Source organism: Clinocottus analis, unplaced genomic scaffold (genome assembly GCF_023055335.1).
Source record: "Clinocottus analis isolate CAN_PGR_092001 unplaced genomic scaffold, fCliAna1.0.p SCAF_17, whole genome shotgun sequence".
NCBI classification, from domain to species: domain Eukaryota; kingdom Metazoa; phylum Chordata; class Actinopteri; order Perciformes; family Cottidae; genus Clinocottus; species Clinocottus analis.
In genome coordinates this window covers 7,855,181-7,877,099 of record NW_027175898.1, presented here as the reverse complement: position 1 = coordinate 7,877,099, position 21,919 = coordinate 7,855,181, and the positions used below count along the sequence as shown (strand labels likewise).

At 38.4% G+C, this 21,919-nt stretch overlaps 1 protein-coding gene across 2 annotated transcripts; it reads right to left on the bottom strand.

The window, feature by feature from the left end:
- Positions 1–2,185: 2,185 nt before the first annotated feature.
- Positions 2,186–21,659, bottom strand: ppm1aa (protein phosphatase, Mg2+/Mn2+ dependent, 1Aa). Of its 2 annotated transcripts, none has more exons than XM_068579729.1 (6): positions 21,264–21,659; positions 19,430–20,283; positions 19,192–19,309; positions 17,008–17,119; positions 16,752–16,809; positions 2,186–3,888 (listed from the first exon to the last, which is right to left on the bottom strand). In XM_068579729.1, the coding sequence occupies exons 2-6, from the start codon at positions 20,264–20,266 to the stop codon at positions 3,853–3,855; spliced, it is 1,161 nt and encodes a 386-aa protein (XP_068435830.1). In that variant the 5' UTR covers positions 20,267–20,283; positions 21,264–21,659; the 3' UTR covers positions 2,186–3,852. The 2 variants fall into 2 exon arrangements, with proteins under 2 accessions (XP_068435830.1, XP_068435831.1); XM_068579730.1 differs by lacking the exon at positions 2,186–3,888 and adding an exon at positions 8,199–13,091.
- Between the last annotated feature and the right edge of the window lie 260 nt (positions 21,660–21,919).

Genomic DNA, 21,919 nt, shown 5'->3' with positions numbered 1-21,919 from the left:
CTTTCCTTAAAGTACATTTTAAGATGTCATATGAATGGATTTCAGTGCATATGCTGTACTTTACCATTTTATGCTTTTGTAGCCACCATTCATAATAGACATGTAGCCTTTAAAAAGCAGCCTACAAAGAGAGCTATTAAAGCTTTAAAAGTTTTTAAAAAAAGAAGGTATAATGTCTCAATCCAGCATGAAAACAGGCAGTGAAGGTGAATATTAAATATGAGAGTTAATTCACACTGATTATTCTACAAATTACTTCAAGCTTCACTAATCATTGTGAAATCTCAATATCTATTAAAGAGCAAAGACGTGCAGTTAATTCAGCTGCATAAATGCTTCTGCATAACCAGTTGTATCAAGGCTTCCCTCTCTTCTTTCCTCTGCTGAGCGAGGAAACTCTGTTCCAGGCTGAATGGCCCAAGCCAGCGACTTTTGTTTCCTCACACGTACCCGCGCTCCAAATGTAACATCCTTATGCAGGGGAAAAAATGTTTCCTCCCACACCTGTTGATGAATTGTGTGAGTGTATAAGGCCCAGAGGGGCAATAACACATGTGTCTTTATACAACTGAGGCACAGACCCAAAATAGGGAACACATAGATAGTGGTGATGAGGAAACCCTTTCTTCGTTGCAGCAAAGAAGCTCGTGCCCAAATTAAAGTGATGGTCATTGACAAGTAAATCATTTCCAGTTCGGGCATGAAGTCAGAAGCTGCCTTAATGACCGCGGCTGCAGAGAAAAGGGACCGTTTGTGCTGTGAGGCGGATGGCGAAATGTTTTAGGGCCAACACAAGCCGCCACCCATGAACCCATTCACTTTTATTCTACCAAGAATATAGAGGAACAATACAGGTTTACAACAGCCAGCCTCTTCCTTTAAAGGTAAATTTAACAAGTGCTGACTAACACACTTTCACTGCTTGAGCTCGTGTGTGTGTGTGTGTGTGTGTGTGTGTGTGTGTGTGTGTGTGTGTGTGTGTGTGAAGATGTGTTGGATGCAGTTGGATGAAAGTAAGTTAATTAAGAAAACATTCAAATTGAATTTAAAAATCACAAAGATGTCAGGTTTCGTTGTCACATAATTAATTCTACAGCACAACTACACTTGAACTAGACTGATGAATTCAAAAATATTAAAAAGAAATTCGACAGCAGAGTCTGTATTGTCAACACAATAGTGGATGAAAGTAATTTACCCCCAAATAAACATGACAGTATTGGCTTTTCTACTGAAAAGAAAGCATTAACTCTCATATTGAGCTTCTTATTTGTCTATAGACTTGAAGTTCAGAAGCCAAACTCTTTTTGACAACTCTTTGTGTACTGAGGATACAACCTCAAAGTATCACATGCTGCAGAAAAAGAGACAAAGGTTGAGGCATATTTTTAATGAAATAAATATCAATTATACCTCAGATCACAAGACTGAAAAAGTCAGCGGTAAGGATCTACAACCACTTTGACCTTAACACTCAGAGAAACCTGCTGAGCATATACACATTCAAATTCTAGGTTATTTAACAATTCTATAGTGAGCAGGATTACATTTTGTTTTCTTCAAACACAAAGACTTCCTGGTATCAAGTGCTTGACTGAAGCCTGTTCTCACTAAAGAAACAATGCACTTTAATAAAATACTGCAATGTATCATTATATGTTAAAACATAATTTAGGAACTATGAATTCAAACCGGCAATTATTTTTCATCAAAACGTCAGTCAAAACTTAACTAAATAGGTGTACAGACAGTTTAGCGTTAACAAAGTTGTTTATTTGCAGTATTGAAATAAAAACAGTAAAACATTTTTGGCTGAAGGAAAACATGGTTAGTTTATGCCGTTATAGAGAGGCATGTATTAGTGGAGAAATTAAAATCTTAAGGAATTGAGGTCCCTGATATGCAGCACAAAATCTTTTAGGTATATTATTTAAACAGTACTTGTCCACAATAAAAGCATATTATATATATATATATATATATATATATATATATATATATATATATATATATATATATATATATATATACACATATATATATATATATGTACATATATATATATATGTATTTATTTATATATCAGAAAACATAAGCATTGTAGTCAAACTGCTCTTTTTCTTGTCCTCATACCTTGTCCATCATTGTATTTTGCTCAATTTAGTGCAAGCTAAGGTAATGTGTTAGATGAGAATTACTTTATCTATGTAAAGCAGGAAGAAAAACATATATTGGAAAATAACAAAGACACTAAAGGCACTTAAGGTCTTGAAGGAGATGTCAGCTTGTCTTAATTCGCTGTTGACAAACGTAAACACAATGGCTTTCACATAACAACACACAAAAGAGTGACAGCTGTGTTCAAGGTTTTATTGGTGGAGGCACATTTCTCACAGAACAATGTTAAGTTACTCAAGATGTTGCTATTTATCCCTCAGTGCACAAACACGGCCTGCAGATATACAGTACAGTTCAGTATTAACTTTGAGACCTCAGGGCTGATCTGCAGGCTGTGTAATAATCTGTGGTCATACAGCAGGAATGAAAAATACCAGTTTGCTTGGAAGATCCAACAACTTGGCTCAGCACCTTTTTTTTTTTTTACAGACGGTTCAGTTAAGAAGCGTGAGGTTGTGAGGTCAGTAAATAACAAAAGGACCATAGAGTTGTGTGATGGACGAGGAAAAACTGAGGCGCACAACCTACTCCTCTCAAGGCAAACATGCTTGTAGCATGAATAGAGGGTTTTGATAAAGTGAGCCCAAAGCGTTGCTTAATGCCCGTCAACATACAAAGCGATGACAAAGAGAATTCATACACAGGGAGATCACATATGCTGTCACTGAGAGGAAAGGTACAGTCGTGATTCTTTTCAACAGGCTTAGAGGAAAACACAGGTGAAATATAGTTATCACAGCAGCTGTGGAGAGTTACATATTAGGTACCACTGCATTTACTGGCTTGGTTCCATTTACTGCTTCTGGTTCATGATGTAAAGGGATGGAAAGTTGCACAATCTGATCAGAAACAAAAAAAAAACGTGTGAAGATGTGCAAAGTTAGGATTTTGGAGTCACAACAGAGTAAAATATAAGAACGCCAAAGCAACACATGAAAACCCACCTGTACATCTTCATACACTCAGAATAGTTTGGGATTTTATGGATTATTTTAAATGTGATTAATGAAAAGGATGTTGAATCACCCTACTGTTGCATATATATTAGTTACTGTGATCAAAACCACAGAGCCATTCAGAATACAAAATAAGACAAATGCAGTTTTGAAAAACTTTTACTGCAAATATTTCCCTTATTCTAGCCCGGTTTCATTATGGTATTTTATTTTATTTCCTTTTAATTGTGGTGAATTACACAGCTTTGTACTGCTCAGAATTGCAGTGTTGGAGATATTGGCCATAGAAGTATCTGCATGCTCTCATTATAATGTGACTTTATGGTACTCATGCTCAGTAATGTTTTTTTTTGTCTTGATGATTTAAATTTGAATAACTTTGCAATAGTATGATCAGATAAACTGAGCTACATAATAGAAAACTATAGGTACATTTCCTTTCCTGCACATTGTCTTATGCAGTATTGGAATAAGTAATGAAGCCACCGTTTGAAATGATGTAATGCAACGAACTAGACTGGTGTGGATAAGTTTATCTTAAAATGGGTCAGACATCATGGAGATAAAATGTTGAATGACGAGTTGAATATATCAAATGTGTATGTGGAGAAAAACCTTTCAATAAATGATGAAGTGAGAGGAGATTCATTAATTATGGTGATGGAAAAGTATTTGAAACAACAAATGCTTGCTTGACATCCTCTGATTAGTTCTTGTTTTAGCTGAAACCACGGAAGAGGAGGATGTCTGGGTCCTGGGAAGGAGAAGAGCAGGATGCAGATGAGGTGAAGTTTAAAGATACAGATGAAGTGACGGCATGCAGGAGGAATGACTCAATCACCCACAGGCTGCATGCTGCCAGATGTCAGACAGCATGCAGAAGAGATGAAAAAGACAGATCTTTAAAAAAAACAAACACCTTTTGACACACTGGACATCTATTGCAAGTCTGTCCGTCCTCAGAGAGGGATCCCTCCTCAGTTGCTCTTCTCGAGGTTCCTTTCATTTGCCCCCCTTTAAATGGCTTTTTGTTTGGGGAATTTTTCTTTATTCGAAGCGACCGTTGAAAAGGACAGAAGGTGACGTCAGCTGTTCCAATTGTAAAGCGCTCTGAAATTTGTGACATTGAGCAATATAAATAAAATAACTTGTGACATTATGATTTTTAAAAAAAAGCCATTAATGGTTGAAGGCCCTCCGAAGATGGCCTGATGAAAAGACAGCTACAGTTTCCATCCCCAACCTAATGACAGACAAGAGAGCATGCCGTAAACAAGAAAAGGCTGCAGGTTCAAAAGAAAAACTATTTGCTTGCAGTCGCATCAATAAATCTTCACAGTAAAGCACAATAGATGGTCTTAGACAAAAGGAATAATGAAGAAAATTGCCAGTATGGATTGTCAGAAGACAGCAACGAAGGTACAGAACAAACACTGTTCTCCTTCAGCAATGCCTAACCATCGAGAGATAATCATTAACTGGCTCTTTAACCTCTATGTTCACAGACAAAACTGAATTCTCTCTGCAGCTCTACAGACTAGCGGGGGATTCTGCAGGGTTTAGTTGAGACCTCATTGTCCTCTGTGGAGGCTGCACTTTGTGGTCTGGTTAAGTAAATACAACATCAAGTGTCTTTCGGTCAGTCGGTGAAGCTAAGCATCTCCGATGCTCCTCTTTCCTAATTTAGTTCAGACATGTATTTTAGGACTTTCCCCGAGCCATATTACATATAATTGTGCTGTGTTTGCAAGAGATGAACCAGTAATTTAGCTTTAAATCACACTGGCACAGGGAACCATGGGCAAGACATATTCAAATAAATATAAATAAACTACATATTGTCTGATTTAAATGGCCACTCTAGTGATTTTAATATTGCATCTCCATAAGGGTCTTGTGAGAGACCGATAAAAAAAAAAAAAGATGTATACGACATTCACACGTTTCCAAGACAATGTAAAGTAACATGTCACGGCTGGTCAATCAATAAAAAAAAAAAAGGTTTAAAAATGGTTTATTAAAAAACACAAGATATTGTATTAAAAAAAAAGTTATTCAGTTATTTTGTCCGTCGCTTGTAGCCATGACAAACTACTCGTCACTTGCCAGACAAGTTATTCTGAGACAGGCTTTCTTTCTTCCCCTTCAACACAATGAAATATGGATAGGAGTGGTGGGGATAGTGGGCAGCTGTCAACAAATTCCACAGCTTCCCGCCACCACGGATCAATCAGGACCACAACAGTGCTGACCTGCTGGCTACAGCTGACATTAATCCTAAATCTTCCAGTCAGTGCAGAGGAATGACAGGACACAAAGTGGTGATGGTGGGAGCGAAGGCTGATACAGGCTAACGAGGAAAGGTGCTGATGCTAATGGGCGGATCTGTGGCTCTCTAACAAGCCTGCATCGTTTGATGTCCTAATTTACAGTGAGCTTTGTCTCAGGGGTGCAGGATAATGAGCTGGCCCGGGATTCCCAGGGCAGCAGCTTGTGTAACACACCTCATGCAAGGGGACAGTCACTCCCACCAAGCGTAAGAGTGAGAGTGAGAGAGAGAGAGAGAGAGAGAGAGAGAGAGAGAGAGAGAGAGAGCAGGAAGGACATATTGGATGTCTGTAGGAGAGACAAGGGCGTGAGGAGGGAGGGAGGGGAGGTGGGTACATGTCATCCTTGCTTGATATGCTTGTTTGTACACACCAATCATTGAATCGCTGCAACCAAGTGAGAAAAGCTTGTGTTCTCTGTGACAAACTGACCTCGGGCAACACATGAAGGGGAAATGGAGAAGGAAAGCATGGCGGGTGGGGGAGAAGAAGCAATAGCGAACGTTGGATTCGATCCATATCGAGCTACGCCTCGTCTACAAAAAACCCGTCTAAGACGTCCCTTCCCGAGCTCTCCCATGTTTAACTCAATCAAAAAATGTCCCTCCTGCTTACGGAGCAACCCTAAAAAATATGGCTTCTAGTGCACTCCAAAGCAAATTAGCAAATGTGGAGCTCAGTGACCTCAGTGCAGAGACCATCCACACAGAGTATGCGGTGTGCCCTACCACCCCCACCTCTTACTGCTGCGTCTGCATGGCTGCATTAGTCAAGCTCAAATGGGTTTTTCCGCCATGAGAAGCAGAGCATGGCATGCTCTAAACAATGGCAGGCAGATGACGAGCCAGCTCCATTTGATGATGGCCTCTGCCGACGTGGCCGCCTTTTTTTTTTTTTTTTTGATGTGGGGGAATATGAGGGCAGCATGATTCATTAGGAGAGCACAGGTGGCCCGAGACCTAATGAGTCAGTTTGTGCAGTTCTAATATGCAAATGACTCCCAAGATGGAGGCTCGTGTTTAGAAAAACATGCTTGTTTTAGACAAGCGTCTGAATCTAGTGTTGACATGAGCCTGCTTTTAAATTATTATTATTTTTAGCACATATCAATCTAATACACCAACATATTTTAGACAATAGGCTAAAAATGCACCAACAACACTGACAATGACCATGAACAGAAGACTCAGCACAATATTCAGGATGTTGTGATTCACTTCCTCAAATGTCAACAGTAATAAATGCTATTATTTCATACAACTAAAAGTCATCATCAACATCTACTTAATAACTCGACACAGGCTGTTCCATCAATTGACGACAGAGGCCTGTTTGTGGGAGAGTGACGGCTGGCTGGTGTCTCTGAGCAGACTGTTATTAACACTGCCCCCCTCTGGCTCGCTGGCTCTCTGATTAGGATTTAGTTTTTGCAGCAATCAGTCAGACAGTGAGTGAAGAGAGAAAGCAATAGCATGGTAGACATTTTGTTTTATATCTAATGGTAGGTACGCACTCATTGAGAAGGAAATTATATTTAACTCTTTAATATACTCACAGTAACACAAAAAGCCTCTGAAGTAGCAAAACAAACTCCACACTGCATAACACATCTAACCTTGTTTCAGTATCTTTAAATAATACACAAAAACACAAAAAAAAAAAAAAGTTTTCAGCATGCCACTCAATGCATAACAGGAGCCACAACAATCCAAATTGTACCTGATCTATTAACCGCTCGCCACTGAGCACCGTTTGAACGTTTGACCTTCTCACACGGCTCATGACATTATGTTGACATTTGAAGTAATCCCTCCTACGGTTCTTAATCCCAGTGGCCGTGGACCGCCCTGACCCCTCCTCTGACATGCACTCACCACACACTGACAGAAGAGGCAGGGAGACAAACACGACTCTGATACCCAGACAAGTCAACAACACCACCGGGCTTCAGAAAGCTCACGGGGATCGCAACATGCGGCGATGAAAAAAGGCTTGGTAATTATCACAAACTGAGGCGCTGAGATTGTTTGAGCCTCACATGTTTCCTTCCAGATGGTTCAAAAAGTGTTTTTAAACAATGTTTTTAAACAGTTAATTTAAGTACATTTACAGCTGTTCTGAAGCTTCTTCTATATCTGGATGAGAACATATTCTGTTCACTGCACGATAAAGATTCTCAAGCTGTATTTCCTGAATCCATTCACGATACATCCGTCTGTGTGTATGCATTATATTGTATAGAAATGTTGAATATTGGAAATAAACTATTCCAAAATATAGCCATATATTATAGTGATACATTTCAGTTGTACAAATTGAGCAAGGATATTTTTGGATTAGGAAAAAGAGGCAACTAGAGAAACGGATTGCACATTTTTCATTGTGAAGTGGACAAAATACTTTTTCATCCAGAGTCTTCAAGGATTTTCAGGATACCTTCAAAACACTGCTAAATATTTCTAAATTTGCATAACATGTAATACACATGAGTCAACATCATGAGCACTCTATTCTGTGTTTTAACATTTAAACTATGTCTGCAGTTGTGAGACAAAGAAGCCTGTGCTGGATGGCACACTGCGCATAATATTATATAACTGATAATAAGGGCATGTTTGGATTTTACATCATCCATGGCTTTTACAGTATATACTTTTTAGTAAAATAATGTAGCTTTTTTGAATAAAGTTTCACTAATGCAACAGGCACAAACAGATAAAAGTGATGAAATGAGAGGTACAAGATGACAACCCATTTATTTAGTAATACATTCTGCAAACTAGAAATTTTATTCAAACTTCAAAGGCTAAAAAATGAAAGAAAGGAAGGAAAGAAGGGGAGGAAATGTAAGGAGCAGGGAGAGAAATGCATCAATTCACAAGCAAGGAATGCAATTTGTTCAATCGACAACACAAATAGTACAATTTAGTTCAGGGAACAAAGCTTTTTTTAAACATTTTTTTTACTGCCATTCCTTTGGAGCTAGAACATAATACAAAATATACAGTTATTGAACTTTGTAAAATCACTCACAGAGGCCTCTGAGAAGCATTTGAATGGACATTGACGATACTTATCTACAGCACTCTAAAGCTATTCTTGAATGTAATCATAAATATAGCAGACATGAATGTATGTATGCACATTTTGAATGCTTACGAGGTTACCATGTTAAAACACTTGCATTAGTTAAAAGTATGACATCATCTGCTGTGAAAAATTAAATAAGCTTTAAAGACCGAGATTCAACAAGGTAACATGGGGGCGGGGGCGACACACAAGCCAGCAATAGTTGAAAAGTTGTACCATGTGACAACCAGGACAAAGTCCCTTTGTTGATAGCTTAAGTACCCTAACAAGGGGACAGTTTTGAATCTATTGGAGTGTAATGTCAGAAGCATTACTCCTCATCATAGTGTTTTGTTGAACAAGTACTTTAGGGGGGCAACATGAGACTGGGTAAGGCAAATCGGTGAGCTTATTTATGAGCTGAAAAAGGTCAGCAAAGTGAGGCTCGGGTCGCCCTGCGAGGGGACAAATAAACCACAACTGCTCAGGGTCACACAGTAAACGCCACAACTGAGGTACATCGATATGTACAAGAGGGCGCAAGCATTTAAAATCTCTTCAACGTCTGCCAGGTAGTCCTGCGTACAAGAATATACAGGATGCAATCCAGGCAACCAAAGGTAACTCTGTAAATAGCTTTATAATCTTTTTTTCTACAATAACAATTTTCTGAAAAAAAAGCTGATTATACAGATGATCAGTGCATATGACTTTTGTCATTTAGTCACTTTTCACACACACCACACATTTCTAAAACCCTGAAATCTCGATACAATTCTAGATTTGAGCTAAGTGAGCATCACACAAGTAGACAAATTGGTGAAATCACACAGGTGAGCGTTTGAGGGCCTTTGAAGGTTAGCGTATACGACAAGTGTTACTAGTTACTAAAATACGTTGTCATTTGCAGGAGCCACTAAAATCATTACTTGTTTTGTTAACGTCTGCACAATTTAGTCAAATACTGTACATGAGCACAGGTGTAGCCCACTCACATATATCAGTGTCAAAATTATAAGTTCTGGGGGAGAACAAAACAAAAAACGTGAATTGCTTTCTGAACAGTTTAGATCAACACAACACAAAAACTATTCCTATAAAAGTTATGAGGTATTTTAGTTAATGACAAATTGGAACAGAAGAATGAAAACAATTTGTTGGGGATGCAGGACTAACAGGGATGCCATGGACATTTTACATAGTTTAAACAAAACGCCCAGAGGTGTCAAATCACAGCAAAGCTGCCGTCAATAACTGCTAACATTGCAGCGACAGCAATTTTGGACATTAAAAGGCCAATTTCTAGATTTTTCATTTCTGTGGCTTGTAATAGAAATGGGCCACATCCTGACTTGTAAATCTCTAAAGCAACGCAGGACAGTCAAGGGGTGTGGGGATATTGATGGCCTGAAAAGGCAAAGAAATTTAGTTTGTTCCTGATTAAAGCGCAAAGAAAGATTGCATGAACTGTTGCTTTAAGAGCCATCAACACCTACCAGGTTTGCAATTAGCAGCTTGGCACTGAAAACTGTTTGATAACAGACATTTAGTGCACTCACTAAACAAATTCAAGCAAAATAAAACTGCCCATCCAAGGAAAAAAGGCCTTTTTAAACACATTTTTTTCCCCTCAAACATAATGAATAAACTGCCTCAAAGACGTTTAATTTTAAATGTGAGCATTTATGTCACTAATGGTGACATAAATAAAATACTGTGAATAATAATTTTACTGTTTTTTTGTTGCTTTTTTTTAAATGGGAGACAGTATTCAGTAAAACCTTCTTATGCAAACACAGAAATAAATCTACCGAGTTACGACTATGTTGCTAATCATGCCATTTGTCTTGTGGCAGACTGTCTAAAGGTACTCAGGAGTTTCTTCTGTAAAACACAGCGAGGTTTACATTCAACATTTCTTTATAAAATAAAATGTGTCTCCAAAAATGTTCAATACTACTCCATACATCACACAAGATTCTTAAAACTTTAACGTTCTCCGTCAGCACATTACGGGCTCCTGCAGTCATGTTCACCCTTGTGGTCGCTCATCAAAACAATACTCTCCAACATGACCAGTGTTTCAAAACGCAACAGAGTACCTTTAAAAGCTGGAAAGTTAACATCACACTCTGTTTATCTTTTACAGGGTTACAGCTCTATACTTCTTTATATTCTTACTTCTATTAATATAGATACCCCACTTTGTCTTAGTGTCTTTGGGCTTTTTTTTGCCACAAAAGCTTATGAGAAAGCAGCTAATTTAAGGTTAAGTTCCGTGTTTTGTAAAGATTTAATTATTTGCAACCACCAGAAATCTAAATGCGGTGAAATAGTTAGGATTGTCATTTTGATAAATAAATGTACATTATTATTGTGTATTTTGTAAATGAAACGGTTCAAACCCTAAATGCTGATCAGAGGGACACTGAATTGATTAAGGGGAAACCTTTTTTTTTTTTTTTTTTTTTAAACACAAATATTCATCTAACCACCCCAAGACAAAGCACCATCACATTTTGTCCATGGCAAAAAAACTAACTCAAGCGACATGATTTATTCCTTGAAAGATTAGGTCAAAAATATATACATACATAACTTTCCAACAATGCAGATTTAGACAAAAAGAAAATGGCAGCAAATAAATCTGAAATAAAACCATTTCTTTTCAAGAAATACATCTACTGTGTGTGTTAAATACAGATTTAGTTAAGGACTATTCATCTCTTGAAGGGGAGCAATTCAATGGGGACAGGTCATACACGATAGCAGCAAACTGTAATGTGCTGTGGCTTGTGGTGCTGTGGGAGAGGCAGAGCAAACCCGATGAGAATAAAAAGGTGCTATACAATGAGAACTAATTGCTCATTGCGGTTAGCAGATTTGTTCTTCGTTTAAATGTCCAGCTGAAGACCACGTGAAGAATAAAAATAGCCTTGTAAGTTTTAGAATCAATTTCTTGTATGCTTTGTCCTATCATTAGACTGGTAACGGGTGATTTTCTCTAAAATATTCAGTGATTAAACTGTTCACATCTGTCAGATAACCAGATGTTAAAAGGTAAAAGCTAAAAATCTATCTGTACCACAAAAAAAAAAGATTCTCATGAAAAAGAAACTTGGCATAGGCTGTCGTAAAGCTGAAACAAGTGATTATAAATCATATGGCACCCACAGCGGGCACGGGTAAGAACGTACGTTTAGAAACTGATAAATATGACACAATCGACGTGTAAACTGGTCAAGGCTTGACTAAATTCGATGCATTGGACACCATGAGTAAATTTAACTACTTGTGTTATTTCAGGTTACTGTATAGTTCTGATATATAGCTTGAAGCTGTTCAAACAGCATAACAGCATGTAAACTCTGTTATCCAAAGCCGTTCGGAATAAGAAGTAGTGAAAGCTTATGTTGGGCTGATATGGAACACTGGCTGAGAAAAGGGCAGACAATGTGTAAGCATTGGGAGAGCAATTCCCTTTAACTCCAGGCTGGTCTGTTGTCGAAACCACCAGACCAAATTTAAATTAGAGTTGCACACACAGATCTGTCTTTACACCAACACACGTGCGCACATACATAGACACAAGCACCCATTCACGCTTGCAAGTATCTATTTGCAGACAAACGTGTAAATAGGTGTCCTTTTTTTTTCTCCATCAAATGACTTGAATGAAAGATTATTTGTCACTTCAAGCTTCCAAAATGACGTAGAAACACTTTACCATTATTATTGGAGCATGTAGAGAAAACCACTTACAAAAATAAAATACAATAAAAAAAAAAAAGCACAGGGAAAAGAAATTAGGATTTAAATGGTTTGATATAGAGAGCTTACTGTGCTGTCAACTATACAATTTACCCGTTTATTTTTTATTTATTTTTTTAAAAGGAGCACAGACCAACTAAAAAAAAAAAAAAAAGGAAAGTAAAAGCGCAGAGACATTGTGCCTGGAGGACAAGCAGTAATATTCACTGAATAGACTTTTGTTACAATTCCAGAAGAGCAGGAAAAGGCAGATAGTGCATAAAAGGATCTCTTTTTCATTTCTTTCATTTTTTAACTTAAAATCAAGCTGCATTAAATACAGGCTGTTTGTACAGGACAATTGCACTTCACAAAAACAGAAATATACAAACACACACAAGGAAATGTGAATCAAATTAATTACAGCAAAAAAACAAAACAAAATCTTACTACTAAGCTGATTATTTAACAAAAAGAAAGAAGACCTTGGGGACTCAATTGTTATGGATTACTTTAGAGGAGAGTATTAAGGTGGGCGAACATAAAGGGGGAGACAAGAGGGTGGGGATCCTGAACTCCAGAGTGGACTGGTGCTGCACTATTCCAGGTTTGTGTGCATGCAACTCATCTTCTTCCTCTTCCTCCTCTTCCCATGAAATTCCCTTCTTAGAAACCAAAAGCTCAGAGTGACGGAGAGACAGACTGCTGAGCTGAGCTGCTGTGGGTCTTGAGAGGATGGTGGTTTGTAAACTCTATGTTGTGTTAGTGGTAGGAGGTTGTGTTACCACATGTCGTCTGTGGACGCAGAGTCCTTGATAAGAGAGAAGAGGAAGGAAAAACCCTTCAGACTGGCTCGACATCCATGATATTTCTATCAAGACCTGGACAGTTTATTAGCATGTAGGACACAAACTGAAAATAAAAATCAGATTCTTGGGTATCAACGCCATCATTTCCCACAACATTTTTAATTCTATAGTAAATACTTTTACAGATGACCTGGAGATGAAGTAATATATCGTTACTTGATCAAACATTCTCAAAACCAAACACACAACAAAACCTAAAATGCTCAAGACTTTGAACTGGAGTCAATGTTAAGAAACTCTTGTTGACAAACAATGTGTACTTTGCCAACTGGTATGGCTATTACAAAAAAACTACATTTGGCTTTTCAATGCAACTTTTGTCATCCAATTATGCCAGGAAGCATCGAAAAGTCAAGACTGTTAGCTCAGAGATCGAATCTTGCTTGCATTGGGAACCAAACTGCCAGAACAAATGCCGATGTGGCCTGGCTCAAGATCAAGTTTGGATCCCAGTGAGGTCTGGACAGCATCATATTTTTTTCTCACACAGGCTTCACTCAAGAGCGAGGAGGAAAACCATGGCTGGAACCATTTCAAAATAAAAGCTTTTAAAACAAATTAACAAAGGATTTTGTTGTGATGGATGTATAGGAAAATGTCACTGATTTTGCAGCGCTTTGTTAGTGGCTATTCTTCACTACTCTACTATCTAGTCTACTAAAGCTAAAGCGAGGACACAACAGAAATAAGGGCTGTTATTTTACAGAATGTATAAGAAATTAAATATGTTTCTAAATGAATTAGTGGAGCTTTGTTAGTAGCTATTCATCAATAAAACAAGTCTACGAACACTGGATCACAAGAATAATAATAACAGGGAACTTTTATTTTGAAAGATTTATAGGAAATTCTGTCTCAAGCTCACCCAATGCAACTAATCAAGTAGCATCAGGTGTGCTTGAGATACAACAAATCAAATAAATACCAGAACTGGCAGTGACGTTTGACTGCATATTAGAATTATGTCATAAGTCAAGAGAATAATCGAAAAAGTTAAAAGAGATTATTGCCTTGCACAAAACAAGAAAAGGATATAAAAAGATAGCAAAAACACCAAATGTTTCTAGAGTTAATGTTGGAAGCATAGTTCAAAGTTAAAATGAACACTGGCTACACAACGTGGATGTGGCAGGAAGAGGAAGCTATCAACGGCTGCCACCAGATTTCTAAGTAGGCAAATGGGTAAAAACCATCGTTTCCACAGTAAGGCACATACAAAGCGCTGAAGCTCTCCATGCCTGAACTCCAAGACCACTACTGACCCAAAAGCACAAGAAAAGTCGGCTCCAGTTTCCCGGTCCGGGTGACGTAGCTACATCCCAATGGCTGCGATTCATCAGTTTGTTTTGTTTTGGGTTTTTTTAGACCGCTCTTAGTCTGGGCTCTCACCCGAGACCTGTTTGCCTAGGGAGCCATGTTGTCCGGGGCTGATGCCACGGACAACATGGCTCCCAAGATCTTTGAGCCACTCAAACCCATCCAACATGTTAAGTGGGCGATTCACGGAAGAGCAAAATATGTATCAAACAATTCCTCTATACATCTCAAACATGGGGCATGTTGTCCACGAGTCATTACCTGCAGTTCACCTATGCTGCTGGATATACTAAAGTTACAACCAAACTTTTCTTCCCTACCATGGAATTCAATAAATCATCAAAAAATACCTATTACAGAATATCCAATGTTAGTTCTGAGTTACACTATACTAAGGTATTGGGCTGACCTATTGACAACTGTTACTCAATGCATTCATTGTATTGATGACGACATCTTGCATCCTTTCTTATCGGGACTTTAGTAAGACAGTGTGATTGTACACAATACTGACATCTGCCAGAATTGAAAAGACCCAGTTTACAAACCACTCAAATTTTACTGAGTAATCTGATAAATTGCACTGCCTGAATGACCTTTTCTGTATTTTGTGGTGCTAAACAAGTTTATCATGGGTTATGAGGATGTCACAAATCTAACTGTGTTTATGTCTCACATACTCTGATGTGAAGGTCTTGTCTGAAGAATTAAGAGCCACAATGAACTGAATGAATACATCCAAACCAAGCAACAAGGCACGACTAAGAAACAGGTCAGAGGGACAAAATGTTACTTGAGTTTTTAAATGTATTAAAAATATATAAAAGATTATAATTTAATAAACAGGCGGCACAAAATAATGTCTGTTGTTTGTGAAGAGGTCATGTAAAGTGTGACAGCAGAAGTTAAGCTGTCTGTTTAATAAAAAGACCACAGAACTCGTCATAACGCTAGGTGCCATCAAATATGGACCTATACTGACAACGAATAAGGTCAAATACAGACAAATTCTTAATGAAAAACTGGTGGGACAGTCCAAAAAGGTATAGGGGGATGTTTGTGCTTTAAAAACACAATCACAGTGCACTACAGAAACAACAGTACTGTCACTTCACAATAAGGTGTGGTAAGTGTAAATGTAAGCATAAGAAATAAGAAAACGGACCATTTATATTACCTTCAGCCAAGATTAATACGTTAACATTATCTATTCTTTTGCTTCACATCACATTTCTAACTGTTAAAAAACGTTACACCCTGATCTTACTCCTCCAGCAAAGCCAACTTCAGACTGACTTCTAGAGCTAGAATATAAAAGTTTTTTGGTGGCCACACCAAACCTCAAATTTTACTGAGAAAGTTTTTGTGAAAACTTAAAACTGTTCACATCCTCCTACTCCCCTGAATACCATATGATTTCTATTAATCACTTTAAATGTGTTTGCAAATGTTTGAAAAAACCTAATTTGACTTTCTCCATTGAAAGCTTTGTGTCAGCTTAGCCCATTATGTATTCAAGCTGCACCACATAATGCAGAGGAAGCCAATGGGCCTGACGGCTTTCTGAAGGAACGTTTAATTTTGAAAAATAACTCAATGTGTTGAAGTAATTTCAAAAGTCCATCTTTATACAAACATAAAAGACTGAAACAAAGCACCAAATTTCACTGTCAAGGACAAGATGGCATGCACAATTCAAATGCAGCTGACCCAGTGAGCTCATCTGATGAAAACTCAAAAGCCTTATATCCAAGTGGACGAGGGCAACAGCTTTGTGGTCCGTTTGTAAATAAAAAGGGAATGATGAGCAATCTTCCTTTTTTAAACCAGTATGTGAGAGAATGCAGGTTTATACAAAAACAGACAATTAGATCTCTCCTCTTTGACTTAAAAAGCACTAATTATGGAAATGAGCTCATGATGTATGAAACTGAGCCTTTTCGGCAATGCAATTGTGGTCTTTTGTCAAAAGGAAATGTTTTACGAGGACTAAGAGAAACAATCTGAGATTGCTGTCATTACAGTCATGACACCAATACAGTAATACAGTGTTAGTTTTAGTATTACAACAATACAATGGCTTTTATCAATTTTCTTGGTTTCAAAAAAGGCAAAGAGACATTGTAGAGTCCGTGAGTAATATTGTTTTTTCTAATTGCATATTGAGTAAATTAGAATTGGCGACAAGCCGATTTCAAATTTGCCAGTCACACGTCAAAAGGCATGCAAGTACCAATCCAAGCACACTTACGGTAAATAGTTAAAGGGCAAGTTGGCATACTTACTGTGTCATCACTTCGGTAGGGGTTGAGTTTGTTGTACACTGCTTCAATAACACTTCGTCTAAGGGAAAGAAAAAGTAAATAGGTAAGTATTGGAAACAATATAAATATATAAATATATATATATATATATATATTATTATAATAAATGGTATTTAATAACATATTAGATTTTACTTGTCATTAAAGAAATTAAACTGACAATTACTGTCAAAAAGAAAACTTGCCATTATCAATTCTAAACACAAAGCTCACTCACTTGCTTGCCAGCTCTCCTCCGGGAGGGAGGTTAGGGATGCTCTCGGATGCTAACGTCCGCATAACATGGACCAAATCCGGGACACCTGCCTCCCCCTGCTTTTTGATAATCTCTGTTGGAAAACAAAATTACATTTGAATTGGTTCACAACAAAGAATAAGTGTTTCTTAAAAAACTATTGATATGTGCAATTTTTAATGTTTTACTTTGTATGACAACTCTAATAGCCATTATTTAAACAGTTTAGTTTCTAAAGTTGTGAAATGAACTAACAGCTGAAACATAATGAACGTGTATCAGACCCATGAGACCGCGCCGCCCTTCGGGCTCATGTGACATATCAGGTTCTGCCTGCCAGCTTCCTTTTAACTGTAATAATGAATAAATTAACCTGCCTCCACCTTCATCACTTTTATCGTCTTATAATATATCCATGAACTGTAAAGCCTGTGCCGTTAAAACATCCGCAGTGGCCAAGATGGTGGGACTCTCTCCGTGAGGTCGGCTTTTCTGCTGTTGCATCTCAAAACAGAATACAAATCTCAGCTCAACATTGAGCATGAACTAAGAGCGGCAGTATCAAGTCTCCAACCCCGTTTTAAAAAGATATGTAGTGGAAAGCAGGCTCATTACAGCCACTAATACTGGTAAAAAATGATGGCTCACATCTGTACTAATTATGTTTTGCACATGTTGCGCGTTATTGTTGTTTTGAAAATATATGCAGTGTAACACTCAGTAAAACTTTTTGGCAATTATTTGAACTACTTTTTCACAGGTTGCACTTTATTGTTATTATCTTCATTAATATATAAAACGTTTTGCACTATTTTCAGTGCAAAACAGATTAATTGCATCCAACATAATGATGGAGCGATCTGGTTTACTTGAAAGGGATTTCAATTGTCTCTATTCTATTATTTGAAAAAGCAAAGCTAGAGGAGTCACACAAAGTTATTTTGATAAAAATTCAGCATGGACCATTTTGTTACAATTTAATTGGGAACCTTTTTCTTCCTCCAAAGTGGGGCATGACAGAAAGAGTGTGAGAACCACTGTATGAACTGATGAACACCTCAGATCTGTCCTGAGAATCACCACAACCAAAAGGACACAAAACTTGGATGCACTGGCAAAAAAGTGATCAGCAACATTGTTCCCACTGAAATTAAATATAAGTTTTCTTTACTTTTTAGTTAATGGCTTTTACTTTTAATTTATATTAGCTGACACCAACACTCTTTATTCGATACTGGCCCGGCCCGTCTGTCAAATTTTAAAACTCATTGTGGCCCCTGAGCCAAAAAGTTTGCCTTCCCCTGCTCTATAGAGTAGAGGTCATGTGATGGGAAGTATAAATAGTTCGTAATGTAGAACTTAAAAGAGAGAAGAACATTAACTAGAAATATTTTACAAACAACCTTTTTTCTTGGTTGTCTAGTCAACGTTAAACAACGAGTGTTGAGTTGAATTCCAATTTGAAATTATGTCTCTCGTGCTTGATATTGTAACTGGCTGACTTATGTGCTTTGCTCAAAAAAGTTAAATCGATTGTTGTGTATTTTGAAACAATAGACTAAGGTTTACTTGATGATAAAAAAATATTTAATTTAACAAAATGAACCAGTCATTAACCGTGTCGGGGGTTCGTAGCTTCTTCTCACCTGACACATGGAGTGAATGTCAGGCAATGTTTTTCTTAAAAGAACATACCTATAATTAAAAGCATTTTGAATGGAAAAAAATGCACTACCAGTGGTCTTCTAACTATAAAAACTGACAGTGAAGTCTTTAAATTGATGTTTTAAAATTAACAGCATGTCCTTTAAACTGTCCTGCAAAAAAAGGTATGTGTATTAAGAATAAACTTAAAATATGAATCGTGATGAAACTAAGCACTGCAGATGCTCCCTGAGCATAGGGGAATCAAAATAAAATAACTGCTTTCAGACAGGCTTTTGGATGTTTCCCTGGCTCTAGACACCGCTGTGACAGATAACATTTATAAACTTTTTCCATCAGTCTAGATGTTAATAAGCCTAACACTATTTTAAAACATGATGTAAACGGAGACAACATGTAATGTACACTGAATAAAGTGTAAAATCCCACAGAAAGTAAAAGGGATTGTGATGTCAATATCCCAGGTTCTATAGTAGTCAAAAAATGAGTTTTTGCTCCTACCTTCTACTCTGCCCTCCAGATATTTATCCAGCTCAGCCTCCCGCTTTACTGCTTCTGGGGATACCTTTGGTGCCCCAGGAAAGCAAATTAAAACAACACTCATATTGTCACGGCTTCCCTGTAAAGAAAAAGAAAAAAAAAAAGAACAAAGACAGAGGTCATGTAAATCAACCAGTTTACCATAAGAGATTAAAGTGTGTAACAAAAAATCTATGTTGGTTTTGTGGACATGCCATACCTTGTACAAGCAGGTGTCAACAATTTCATTGCTGACTCTTTCAAGATCATCTGTCACCTCTAGTCTGGACCTGACAAAGTCACACAGTTCCTCATTGGCCATGACATCCCAGATGCCATCACAAGCTAGTATAACGAATTCATCTTCTCCCTCGCATCTCTCGATTGCATACACTTCGGGCTCCGGGGACACAAGCTGCTCTGTCGGACCTTTTCCATGCACACACTTGTAGTCGAAGTCTCCCAAAGCACGAGACACAGCTAGAGACCCATTAACTCGCTGGATCATGACTGAGCCACCGGCATTCTGGATCCTTTCCTTCTCCAATGGGTTGCTGGGTTTGTGATCCTGCGTGAAGAAGTGCACAGCTCCGCCCCGGCTGAGGAGCCCCCGTGAATCGCCACAGTTGATAAAGTAGATCTGGCTCGGAGCAATCATCACTCCCACTGCAGTGGAACCACTGCGGTCGACACCATGCTTTTTCTCAGAGATGGTTCGCATGTGTTCATCAATCTGCAGGAATCCTGTGCGGATCCCATTCTTCACGCTATCTACAGATGGGTCTTCCTGCAAAGCACTCTGGAAGTCTGAGTTGCTGGTGATGTGCTCCAACAGGTGCTCACAGCAGTACTTGGCCACCTGAGAGCCAGCATGCCCATCATAAACGGCAAAGAATGACCAGGGGTCGAGACCATGAGGCAGACCAATAACTGCTGTGTGTGCATCTTCCATCTCTACTCGCCAACCCTGCATGCTACTCAGCCCATACCTCAGGTTGTTGCCCTCACCACGGGAATTATATTTTTCCATCTTTGGTTTGTCCAGAAATGCACCCATTGTTTTTCTCTTAAGACCTGTAACGGAAGTGAAAAGAATAGCATCTAATTACAAGACATGACAGAAATTAAGTGTTTACTAATGAAGCCAATAATTAAAGGACTTTATGGCAATATTCAGTTTCTGATCAGGTTATTATGCAATGGTATATTTTATATTAAAGAAACTAAAATATTGGATTTCTAGTGCTAAATGGATGGACACTTTTTTTAATCAATGGATTAAAACAAATAACTTGTATTCCATCGCGTTGTGGTAAAAGATTGGCATATTGGAGCAAGGCTTATGTCCCCTGCCCTTATCTAAAAATAGTAGAGCCGAGTAAACATTTTGGCTACTTATTAGGAACCCTGCTGGTGTGGATCCGATTGAAACGCCCTTCAGCCATTGCCTGATCAAGTGAAACATTGAATGTAGTTAGTTTTATCGGCAATGCAAGTTATTTAATTGTACTTTAAATAACGTCACACCGCGAGACACAATGTATCTGACCTTCGCAATGCCCAACACTCCACCGTACCAACTACTCGGGTTAATGTTAGTTGAAGCTATCGTTATACATGCCTGCACTCTGAACGCCAGCTAACCGACTGACTCGATAACCACCACAAAACAATCTCTGAAGATCTGGCAAATCAAACATTAATGCTAACGTTGTGGACAACCAATCTACAGCATGGACCTGCTCAGCAAGATACAATTTGCTCATAGATTTGATCAACGGGAAATGTTAAAGTTAACCCTGTAGGATGTCCAGACCGTAACCCAGATAAACAAACAGCCGTGCCTAGTTGTGGGCCTTGACCCTTGTCCCCGACAGCTAACTTTGACAGGCCTCCCTCTGCCACGGTTTGCTAACATTGTCTAAAGGCAAGGAAAACCCTCGGCCTGGCTAACGTATTATCGCTAGCATTTAATGCTAGAACGGCTAAGACAGCTAAACGACACAATGTTGCTCAGTAGTTATTGGCTTAAGAGTAAACATGTAAGTACTTACCAAATATCCGAAATACCAGTTGACAGCAACGGAAACTGGGGAGGTGACAAGGACCGAATAGCCTCAGTTCACACCGACGAAACTAGAGGGTTCTCGGCGGTTTAGCTAGGCTAGCTAGCCAGTTAGCTAGCAAGGAGCAATCGTCACTCGAGACTCATATAAATGGGTTAAGTGCGGATGTCCCTCTTTGCGCGCGCCTGTGATGCATTACATTATCTCAGCTGGCGATTTAAAAAATATTCTCACAGATTTTTGGGGGAATTATGGGCCGAAGATTTGTGTGGTCAAGCCCGGGGGAAGCTGAAACGTCTGTCCCAGCCTCTCCACTTGACAGCTTGCTAGCTAACGTTAGCTTCTGAGGAGCACAGCGCGAGCCCCCAGGAACAGCGCTGCGCTGTGATGGGATTTCGGCGTAGTGGCTGCTCTGGGTAATTACAACTTCCGGTATCATCACGTGACACACACTGGGCCATTTTTTTCCCATACACAATCATTGGAAAAGAACGAGCTGTAAAATGGCGAATACATTTTTCTGAGCGTCACAGCCCCCACGAAAATGACTATTTACATTGTCCAAATTTGATTCATTCAGTCCAATAATGTTTGTAAAGAGCTGCGTGATTAAATTATTTAATCCCATTCCTGTGTACGAGGGA

Bases quoted from the DNA above. Each gene is read 5' to 3' on its own strand.
- ppm1aa (XM_068579729.1), bottom strand. From the start codon at position 20,266: ATGGGTGCATTTCTGGACAAACCAAAGATGGAAAAATATAATTCCCGT. The intron at 19,310-19,429 runs GTATGGCATGTC...TTTTCTTTACAG, and splicing joins TTGACACCTGCTTGTACAAG to GGAAGCCGTGACAATATGAG. The intron at 3,889-16,751 runs GTAAGTATGCCA...TCTCCTTCCCAG, and splicing joins CCTACCGAAGTGATGACACA to GACCCAGACATCCTCCTCTT.